We start from the raw sequence: 11515 nt of genomic DNA on the forward strand, positions 1-11515 counted from the left end.
GGCGGTGCTGCATCCGGCTTTTGACAGGTAGTTAGGATACACAGCAGCAGGCTTCCCCACTGCTTGTGTAATGTGTAACCTAAAATAAGAATACACACAGCTCTTTTATTTAGATAATATTTAACCTATTTATTTCAACGTAGTACAAAATAAAGTAACATGGAAATGTGTGAATATCAACCACTTATTTATTGTAACTCCATCAGATAACAATATTAATCAAAAAAGACAACTATTCTTTCCCATGTGTATAAGACAAGTTTAAAATATTTAACCAATTCGTATACATGTATTTTCATACACTACATGTGAAAAGCTTTACATTTGTAAATAATAATCCTGATGCAGGATGCAACAATATTTGATGGGTGTGGTTATAGTGATGTAACCATAGGTATAGAAGCCTAGGGGGCACATGTGCAACAGGCAGACATGGGGGTGCAGATGCACTGTCACAATATGACTCTTCTGGACCTGTTCAGTAATAATAGTGCAGTATAGTAATAGCAATATCCCTGTGTCCCTGTATGACTACAATACAGAGGCCTTTATTGAGCAGACAGTCTTATATAATAAGGGCAATACTGATTTTCAGTGACTCATAACAAGCACTCTGTTTGCTGTAGTAGGATCGGACAAATGTGGACTATTCTAGGTTCTATTTGTTATTATCTGCATTATGAAATTGGTTGGAATCCGGTCAGTTGACAAAGATTACTGTAACCTGCATTTCACTCTTTGTCTGATTAAATAAGCCTCATTGCTTGTTAGGAAGAAAGAGAAATGTCTATTGGAGTCTGGAGAATGAGAGATATGACTGTTGTACTATCTGCAGTGGTCCTGCTCCATTGATAATTGTGTTACATCCCCTGGGCCCGATCAACATGTGCATCACACAGATAGTAAGATGATAAATAAGACCTGCCTTGGGCACCTGCCCTGGGTGGCAGAACATACATTAAAATCAGCAGGAGTTATCGATGTCTCTTTCGGATACTGATGAGTTCCTGGTTCACAATGCTGAAGTTTGGACGTTTCCTGGGTTCATATTCCCAGCAGCGCAGCATCAGTTGATAAATATCCTCGGGACAATTGTCTGGAGCTGGCAGACGGCTCCCTGCAATCGTAAGAACATCTCTTATCTATCTTATTTATATAAAAGACATACCCATAAACTCGAAGCTTTGGTACGATCTATTAGAAGTGTCAGTGTGTCACAGTGACAGAATCAGAGTCATAGTTGTCCCATTCTGTTCAACACAGATGTGTTTTCATTCCTGCCACAATATTAAAAAGACTGTTCCTGAATAATTTAGAAGGTTCTGAATTGCTCGGTTCACTTGACTTAAATATTAAACAATTTCATAGAAGCTGTAACTTAAAGGGTTTCTAAACCCTCCGTTTTTTGTTTTTTTTTGCATATATCTACTGCTAGCAAGCAGTAGATACTGTACATGCAAAAAGCGTTTTTTTTTTTTTTTAAACCCTGCTTTAACAGCAGTTTAAACTTACCCCGTCTTTGCCGCGCGCTCCCGTCCGAGAATCCGAAACTGCTCGGGCGGCTGCAAAGCATCTTGGGGCAGTTCGGATTCTCGGCCGGGAGGCGAGCAGAGACGCAAGGTAAGTCTATGGACGCGTGCACCCGCATGCCGACACCGCGTGATGGGAAGTGCCTGCAAGGACAGAGGAGTCAGCACTGGATCGGAGAGCCGCCGCACCGCTGGAGGGACAGATGAAAACATCAGGAAAGAAGAAGATCGGATTAAGAGACATCATTTAAGGTAAGTGCTGACATTAACATTGGGGGGAGGGGGAAAATGTTTTGCCTTTAATGTCACTTTAAGAGAGAGCAAATATTTACATTATACCAAAATGCCTATTTATCTGCTTCCTGCCACATATCAGAAATAATTAGTGTCAGAATTTTGTTATTGTGTATATTGTACTGTGTATTGTGGCTTTTCAACCTATTTCCTTCCTACTCTACCCCCAGTGCCTCTCTTTAATTCCTTCTTTTTTGCTTTATCCCTTTGTGATTAGAAAAAAGTTATATATTAAACCTTATTTTCTGATATGTCCACTACTTTGTCCAGTGATACTGCTGAAAATAATTGTTTAAAATGGGATTTTGAACAACAATGATGGTGTGCAAAGATCGATAATCTATAACAGCCAAAAAGCATCATCAGAGCAATGGACAATTATTGCTAATTTATTCCCATGGGGTCTGTACTTTCCACATTGTTCCTTGATAGGTGGATTAAACCTAGCAGTTGCCTTTTTAGGTTGTACATGCTGTTGTTGAAGGTGGGTTCCTGATAATACATAATTTATGACATAAGTTATGGACAACTTATGGTTTGTGCTTGGGAAATTGCTGTATTATCCAATCCAATCTTGCTGTACAGGTTTGTGCATTGGTTTTTAACCTGTGAAAGAAGTCTGCTTTCCAATGACAACTTGAGTTCTCCCCTTTACACAGGAATAAACTTACCCTGTTCTATAGTTTCTCTGGTTTGCTGGTTATTCATACTTGTGTATGGAACGGACCCAAGAGAGAACGCTTCCCAGAGCAGAATGCCAAAACTCCACACATCACTTTCTGAACTGTACCGGCCTGAGGGAGAAGATATACAGCACCTGTCAGATCACTAAAAGCTTCCACATTGTACAACAAAGTCTTTTTTTTTTCCACATTTTTTTTAACTAATATAAACATCTTCTCCATAGATACATTTAGGCATTTCATTCTCCATATGAACGTGTTTTTTTAAAATGTATATATTAAAGCTGAATTTAGCATTTTTTTCAGTTACATAGTCATTAAAATATCCTTAGACAACTGACCAACATCTGCTTAGGACCCAATGGTGCCTGAAAATGGGGTGTCGGGTTCATTCCTCCCTTCCCAGAGCCCCCCGCCGCCACCTCCCATCCCTACCCTTGACTTCTCCCTACCTCCTCCCAAGCCCCATACTCTGCTATCCTCACACCCCCTGAACCCCTCCATCAAATTCTATCTACCTCCACCTTTCTATTTCCCACAACCCTTCTCACACACACCTAACTCAAGCTCCGCACTAATAGACACTCCCCTTCTATGTTTCCCATACTATAGCCCCCCTTCCTTATCTCCTCCTTCACCTCTGAACAGTGCTCAGATCTTCTCTAACAGACTCTTGCTGCACATCGTTTACATCATCCCTCATCCGTAGACAAACTGCTTCTAAAGGCCCTGGAGATGGGAATCAGCACGGAACTGGCAATCTTAGCTCGCTTACCACCCCATAATAGAAATCTCCCACCTCCCTCTTGCAGATGCTAACAGAAGAGGCTGGACAAGTCACCCCTTTTGCCCTTTTAGGAAGCAACAGAATTGCTGGATGTTCTAATGGTGCTGCCTATTGCTTTATACCGTCTGGAAATATGCACAGTATATAGCAAACTTGTAGTCCCATCCCTGTTTAGAACAGTGCCTCTGGAGCAGTGATGTGATCATAGACATTGAAACTCTGTGCATCTCCCTGAAATCAAGACCGATCACACACTAAGCTTCTTTTTGTCTGCATAGTACATGAAGAGAAGTAACACAATGAAACCACCACAGTAAATTATATAATGCTGACAATGGGCTCTGAGGCATTTCTTCTTCCAGAATTACACAACATACAACAAAAAATATTAATCATACAGAGCTGAAACCCCTTAAAATATACAGGAACTTTCTTCAGGAAGAATGAAATTGAGAATATAAAGAAAACAGCAGAGCTGATGTAATATCATGATGTATTATCCTTCAAATATCTACTCAAAATGTTATTTTTAGCTTTGTATAGTGGGGGGAAGGGTTTGAACATCTAAAACATCATTTATTGATGTCTGTGTTTAGCTCACTTCCTGTCCCCAAAATGTTTAAGGTAAATTTCTGCTTTAAAGCAGCTTAAAAGCTAATCCGTCAATAAAAGAATAATAAATAGTAAATAAATAAGGGAGAGTTAAAAAGCAAAGGCGATTTTTAAATTACACGGTAACCAGAACAGCGTGAAGCTTTTGCAATGCAGCATATTTATATAGCCTGTTGGATTGTTGGGCCATGCGCAGTACACCGCTTGGACTTTAGTCGAGTGGTAGTCATGTGGACAGAAACATGGATGCTCTGTTGCATGATTGCATTATCAAAGAGCAAATTGCCGTAGTGTATTGTCTTTGGGCAGAGAGAGTGAAACCAGTGGAAATACACCGTTGGGTGTTGGCTCAGTATGGCCATAGCACCATAAATCAATGAAAGGTTTATGAGTGCGTAGAAAGGTTAAAAGCAGGAAGAACAGGTTTAACCGATGAAGCTCGTTCTGTTTTTGAGACAATATTAAGAAGATTGGAGTATTCTGGAGAGAATTGTCATTGGCAACGAGACATGGGTGCACCACTACAACCCAGAGAGAAAAAGACAAACTCTGCGGTCGCAGGTTCTCCACAGATGATTAAATAAAGGAAGAGGGCACACCTGGCTTCAGCAGCAGCCAAAAAGCTTCTTCTCTGCAGGAATACAGAAGCTAGTTTAGCGGTACAACCAGTGCATCATCTTGCATGAGGGCTATGTGGTAAAGTAATATGTTCAAGTGCTCACAGTTACTTCTATTAAAGCCTTTACTTTTTTATTCTACTTTGACCACTCTTCCAGAAGCGCATTTGTGAGGACAGGTACTGATGTTGGATGAGAAGGCCTGACTTGCAGTCTCCGCTCTAATTCCTCCCAAAGGTGTTCTATCGGTTTGAGGTCAAAACTCTGTGCAGGCCAGTCAAGTTCCTCCACCCCGAATTCGCTCATCCATGTCTTTATGAACCTTGCTTTGTGCACTGGTGCGCCATAATGCTGGAACAGGAAGGGGCCATTTCCAAACTGCTCCCACAAAGTTGGGAGCATGAAATCGTCCAACATGTCTTGGTATGCTGATGCCTTAAGAGTTCCCTTCACTGGAACTAAGGGGCCAAGCCCAACCCCTGAAAAACAACCCCGCACCATAATCCCGCCTCCACCGAACTATACACTTGGCACAATGCAGTCAGGCAAGTACCATTCTCCTGGCAACCACCAAACCCAGACACGTCCAAGACAGCAGCTAGCGGTTTACTGCGGCGTCTCAGTATATCGCGAGCTACAGCTCGCGGTATACTGAGCCTAGGGTGATGGGAGGACGCTAGTTTGTATCCTCCCGTTACTCTAAGGAGAACTATGGGGAAAAGCCTTAACCCCATAGTTCTCCTTTAAGGACCAGTCTCAGAGCCATTTTAACAGAGAAAGGAAAGTCCATTATTTCTTCAAAAGCAGAAACAAAGCTTATTTAACAATAACACAAGGGCCGCTTGTATTCCAGCAAACAGAACAGATCACATAATCTCACCGACTCCAGGTTGTCGCACATACGCCATAGCTTTCACACCTCTTGTGTGACTCTTACACACATCCCTTGTGTGTTACTAGCTCTCTTCCCTGTGCCTCTACAAGCACCTGCTCCCCTCTGACTTCTGGGTGGAGTCCTTATGACTCCTGAACACCTCTGTTCCTCTTCCCAGCTGGAGTCCAGAACATTAGCCAGCACCCTTTTCTATAAGGGCTGTGCACAGGTGTGCAATCATTAGGTGCTGGCCACTACTAAATGATGGACCCAGGAATGGAGTTTTAATTTCTCCCAATTCTCTTAGAAATCCCCCAGTTCCAGGATCCCAGGCCAAATCCAGAAAACCTGGGGAGAACTGTGAAGTCAACTCTTTCCCCGTACAAGAACTTGCTTCAAGGAAACGCTCAGCCCCTCTATATATATATATATGTTTAAAAAACAGTTAATCAGTGATAATATTACAGTATAGAGTAATAATATTTATTAGTCCTGCTGCAGGTGACTCTGATCTTCGCTCTTATGCAGAGTTAGACCAGTTGAAGTTTCTTTAGCATCCAACACGTTCATGTACGTGTCAAATGCCTGCACCCCCGGCTGCAGGCTTTCACCCACTAGCCACTACCTCACTAAAGCTCTCTAGGGGCACAGAGCTAATGCTGAGGCTGGGGGATAGAGCCACAGCCTGCAACATGGTAAGCAGGCATCCAACACACCCAGAAATGTTGGATGTGGAAGATTCTTTGGCCCATATAACTCTGCTAAAGAATGAAAATCAGCGGCGGCAGGATTGGTAAGCATTTTTGTTCTTGTTGCACAGACTGGTTGCTCTTTATAATGTTATATTAGGGACAGATTTATTTTAAGGGCCCATACACAACAGGCCATTGTGGTAACGCATATTACATGTGTTGGTGCATTGTGGTGCCATTCATAGTAAACAAAAAAAAAACAACAAAGAAAACAAATTATTTTCCATGTATGTAGGTATGCTGCAGCTCGTTTATGTGGTGTAAACGGGCCCTAAGATATGAGTGGGGACTGGGCAAATATCACTCTAGTAAACCTTTGAGCTTTTCTTCTGTCACAGCTCTACTACTATTTTATGAATTGCTTGTAGGTCTGAAGAAACTAGTTAAACATTATAGAGTATGTTTTTTTTTATAAACTAGACAAACATATAGTAGTCTGTAGTCTTCCCAGGCACTGGAGAGATATTCATCCTCACAATCCCACAAGTCTTTTGGAGGACCCAATGTCCATAATTAAAAGGCAAACACCCTTTTGCCTTTTAATTATAAAACAGCCCTGAACATAGTGGTTATGGCTGCCAAAATCCCAAGAATTATATCTTTCTGCCATGCTGTGTATTAGGAAGGTAGCTGAAGAGTCCCTGGATGGGGCTCCCAAAGAGTTTTAAGATGTAGGCCTTTCAAATTGCAATACTTTATTAAAAAGGTGTGAACAATATCATGGAAATTACAGTGATCATGGAAATCACAGTAACAACACATGGGGAAACAATGGAGTAAAGAAGTAGTACCATAGTTAAGGGCCTCTGGTGCTGTCCATTTCACTGGAATCTGCTTCATCCCCCCAGTGGATGAATACACTCCGTCAACCTCCTCTCTTGACATGCCAAAGTCGCTTATCTTGATAACATTTTTCTCAGTCACAAGACAGTTACGTGCAGCAAGATCTCTGTCAGAAAATAAAAGACAGACATTGTCATTTTATTGCACAGATATGAAATATTTTACATATGCACTGACCGACATTTTCCCAATCGTGCCAATTCAAATGGAGTCTCTCAAAATTTTAACTTATCTAAAACATATGTCAATGAAAAGTATGTTATGTGTTCTGGTGTGAGGAAGGACAATTTTTTTTCCTGACCCAAATATATACAAAAAGTCAAAACCTCAAAACTGATCCCTTTTCACCATATAAAGGTGAACCTTTAAGGCCTGGTTCACATATGGGCGATTTACAGCGCATTGCTACGCTCTGTAAAACGCTCAACATGTGAAAACCAATGATTGCCTATGGGCATGGTACCCACCTGGGCGTTTTACAGCGCGTAGGAACTCGCTGCAAATTGCCCTACACCCAAAGAAGTACAGGAGCTTCTTTGGGGCGTATTTGGCGTGCGCATCCATTGGGATACAGCCAGGTAGCCCTTGGAAACGTGCATTTGTCGCACGTTTTTTTAACCGCGAATCAACGTTAAAACGCGCAGCACAAAACGCACGGCAAACATATTTGATACGCCTAGGTGTGAACCCAGCCTGTGTTTGCACTGATAGATAATGTCATCTGAGTCAGTTTAAATAGTTACAGCATGTCCAGCACTGACAAGACAAAGACTGCAGGTGGTGTGCCCATCTTCTATGACCACTGAGGAGTGCTCTGACACTATGGCTACCCTAACATATACTCAGTGGCCACAGCATGCAGACATGGTCATGAGGTTCAGTTATTCTTCAAACAATCATATGTGTGGTAATCAGCTTTGACTGTGTTAGTATATATAGATATGGTGGTTGCAGCATCCAGGAAACTTCTAATCTCCTGGGATTTTTACAGATTACCATCTCTAGAGTTTACAGAAACCGGTGAAAACAAAAACAGCATCCAGTGAAAGTCAGTTGGGTGAAAACATATTTAGGGGACACCTTATAGTTGACAGGTCCACAATTTCTCCAATTATTATTGAATTCAATGAAAATAAAAAGTCTTTAGAAAAACATTCCGAGCACATTGCTGAGGTGCTACAAATCACTTAAACTGCTCTAAAGGCAAACTAGAGGGTCCTTCCTAGATCATCATCTTCAATATATTCAGTAAAAACTATCTTAGCAATGTCCTCAAATATTTTTCAAGGCTCTTTCACTTAAACCCCTCTTAAATGATGGCACTAAAATCTTTATGAATACTTCTAATGAACTCAAAACAATAGCAATGAGGTTATACAACAGGAATGATGCCGTGGGCCAAAGGAAGGGTTAAGGCAGGTGAAGCACTTGTGGATGATTTGTCAGCCCACCTCACCAGGATGGGCAGGTTTCTAAATGATGTCATATTGCTCTTGGCTCATAGTTTCTATATTAGTTACGTGAGCCAAAGTATACAGAGATTATTGAGGTATGTTTTGGGTTTCTTCAAATACTAGGTTAATTGTGATTACAGACTTCACCTGAGCACCACTACTAAGATCACTATCTATCTATCTATCTATCTATCTATCTATCTATCTAAAGCTGGACATGCAAAGCAGTAAATCTGATACTCACCAGACATTCACTGAGGGTGAATATTTCCAATGCATGTGTTTTAAATGTCAGTGATTGATTCACGATCCAGGAATGTTTGGTGAAATTCACATTAACTGATTTACATATACTGTACACCTCACACTGTCACATTTAGATTCTCATTTGATCTGCCAGATCAGCAAAATGTACCAATACACCTACAGTATGTAGTAAGTGCCTGCTAAAACAATCCATTCAGCTTATATTCACTCAGCTGCTCAAATGATATAATTTTTGGTAAAAAATTGATAGACCAAATCTGCAACACGATTTGACAGTATGTGTTGGCTAAAAGTGTAGCAGTGGCTGGGCTCTGAATATTTAAATATTTACGTGTTCTTAACAAGTTGTAAATCAGGTTCACAACAAGTTTCACTGACCTGTAGATGCCGACACTGTGGAGCAATTAATCCTCAAAGTTCACAGAAAAGCACATTCTCTCAGCAGTTCCCAACTCCTAGTGATGTGATATTTGGTAGCCTTCCAGCCTTCTGATCTCTAATGATAAAGAGGAACTAGATCCACCAATTTAATGGTTTTCCAAAACAGTTACTTTTAAGGCATGCCATCTGTCAAGGTTGCCAGTCTGCTTATTTCAGCACTCAGCCGAACATTCAAACCCTAAAATGGCTGATGTTATAGCTGATCACATGTGCGGCACCATGGCATCTGCAATCCGACTAGTGTCTAAAACGACACCTTTCTTGGCTGTAAGGGATAGGAGCATGTAGTTTCGCTTTACCACAGTCAAGTAGTCTGAGAGGTTGCAGTAGGATGAGCTGCCCAAAAGAATGACTTGTGATTCCGCTGTGAACTTTGGATGAATTGCTCCACAGTACTTGCAGCTAGAGGGCAGAGAAAGAACTGGTTTTAGGGCCGGTTCACATGACTTCCAGTGTGTTCCAGCACAGTTAGCTGCTGGAACGCACTGGATTGCAGTAGAAAATCCTCCCTGTGGCACATCAATGACTGCGTTCCGGTCCAGTGCGATCACAAACAATAGTACAAGCACTGTTCCTGCTACAGTCAAAGTTCTTTAAACAGGAATCCCTAGTTGCACCTAAAGATATGGGTGTGAACGGGGCCCATTTGGGCTTTGGGCTCTCTTTAGAAGAACTGAGCAGTGAGGAAAAGGACAGTAGGTCAGTGGCCTCAAATAACCTTTTATTGGATAAGAGCATTATCCACTTTGGGGTGGCCACAAAGGAAATCCCAGCTTGTGCTAGGAGATGGATCAAATTATGTGACCATAGTCTACTGCAGGAGTAGGTAAACTTCAGCCCTCCAGCTGTGAAGAAAATACAAATCCTCTAATGCATCTGCCTCTGGGAGTCATGCCTATTGCTGTCAGAATATTGCAATGCCTTATGGGACTTGTAGTTCCACAACAGCTGGAGGGCTGAAGTTTTCCTGGTTCTACTGCATAGAGGGTGAAAGATGAAAAGTACAGAAAATCTCTTTATGCCTGTGCAGGGATTGTTTCATAGAAATAGATATGTGTAAACCTGGAGCGATGTGGTAGGTAGTGGCAACCACTGGGCATTACCTGCCAACTTAAATAATTTTTCCTTTTAAAAATAAAATAAAATTGTAAGGCTTTTTATCAGCTTCTTGCATATCCTATATGAATCTCTCATTAAATGTCATTTATTTTGCTCTTTATTGTATATTTGTATAGCTTCTCTACTTTCCAAAAGAAATGTACTGTATATGGGAAGGTTATCATACAGTTAAATTAAAGCAACCTTCATATTAGTCATAGTTGGGTTATATTTGCATTCACAAATGGAACAAAATTTGCAGATTTGCAGCTGCTTTCTCATTTTTCTTGTAATTTTCTATTCTTTCATGCAATTAAAAACTTGTCTCTCTCCCCCAGGTTTAAAAATGTCACCCAAGGAAGAGTGCAGAAAGAGAAAGTGCTTTATATTTGCATGAAGTAATGACAAACCTAGAGGCTGTGACCCATTCTTACAAATACCAAGTCTGGGTTTGTGAGATACCAAAGCAATATTCCTCCTGGCCAGTACCTGTGAATACAATGTTTACTCTCCAAGTATTCCATCCCAGCAGCGGCATTTTCTGACATCCTGATAAGCTCCTTCATCTTCAGTCTGTTTCCTTCATTCCGCAAAAATGTTAGGAAATCGCCACCTACAGGAAAACATAATGACTACATCTGTCTGCTGTGTGAAGCCATTCACTGCATTCTAAGAAATATTTTGCTTCCAAAATGACATGTTATATATATTATCATGTTTATGCCACCCCAAAACCTGACATTCTTTAAACAATTCTAATTGATCTTTTATATAAGGCGGTCTGTATATGAAAGGGAAATGCCAAGTAAATTGAAGAAAGTGTGGCTGATGGCTGCAGTATATACAAAGTACACATATTTCTGTGTCCAGACCTCTGGTCTTGCATTGCTCTGGTTGTAGGAGATTTTTTACCCCAGACTATTATTTGACCAATAAACGGTATGGGAAACACTAGAATGTACTGAACATTAACAGTGCAGAGCCTTCCAAACAGCTGATCTTAAGGCTAGGGACGCAGGGTGGATCTAGTTTACAAATTCGAACCCTATTCACAGAACTCTCCAAAAAAAATGACTTTTGTTTTTACTGCATTAAGAGCAATTAAAAGCAACACGTGGAACCAATCAATATTAATGCTCACTCATAAGCACTTTGTGGTGACTGTAGAAAGTTCTATCAATTTATCTTAATCTAAGCTGTGTACCATTCACCATGCCAAAATCCAGAGAGCACCTCACAAGTTTACTAGATATATTTTTCCTGA

At 40.9% G+C, this 11515-nt stretch overlaps 1 protein-coding gene across 1 annotated transcript in view; it reads right to left on the reverse strand.

Annotated features, from left to right (window-relative positions):
- Positions 1 to 690: 690 nt before the first annotated feature.
- Positions 691 to 11515, reverse strand: part of FES (FES proto-oncogene, tyrosine kinase) — an 80025-nt gene continuing 69200 nt past the window's right edge. The window contains exons 15-18 of the mRNA XM_018569878.1: positions 10741 to 10864; positions 6940 to 7097; positions 2495 to 2617; positions 691 to 1117 (exon numbers count right to left, since the gene is read on the reverse strand). Coding sequence (XP_018425380.1) covers positions 975 to 1117; positions 2495 to 2617; positions 6940 to 7097; positions 10741 to 10864 — 548 coding nt within the window. The 3' untranslated portion in view covers positions 691 to 974. The remainder of the gene's footprint in view (positions 1118 to 2494; positions 2618 to 6939; positions 7098 to 10740; positions 10865 to 11515) is intronic.

Source organism: Nanorana parkeri, unplaced genomic scaffold (genome assembly GCF_000935625.1).
Source record: "Nanorana parkeri isolate BGI_ZX_2015 unplaced genomic scaffold, ASM93562v1 scaffold1415, whole genome shotgun sequence".
Lineage (NCBI taxonomy): Eukaryota > Metazoa > Chordata > Amphibia > Anura > Dicroglossidae > Nanorana > Nanorana parkeri.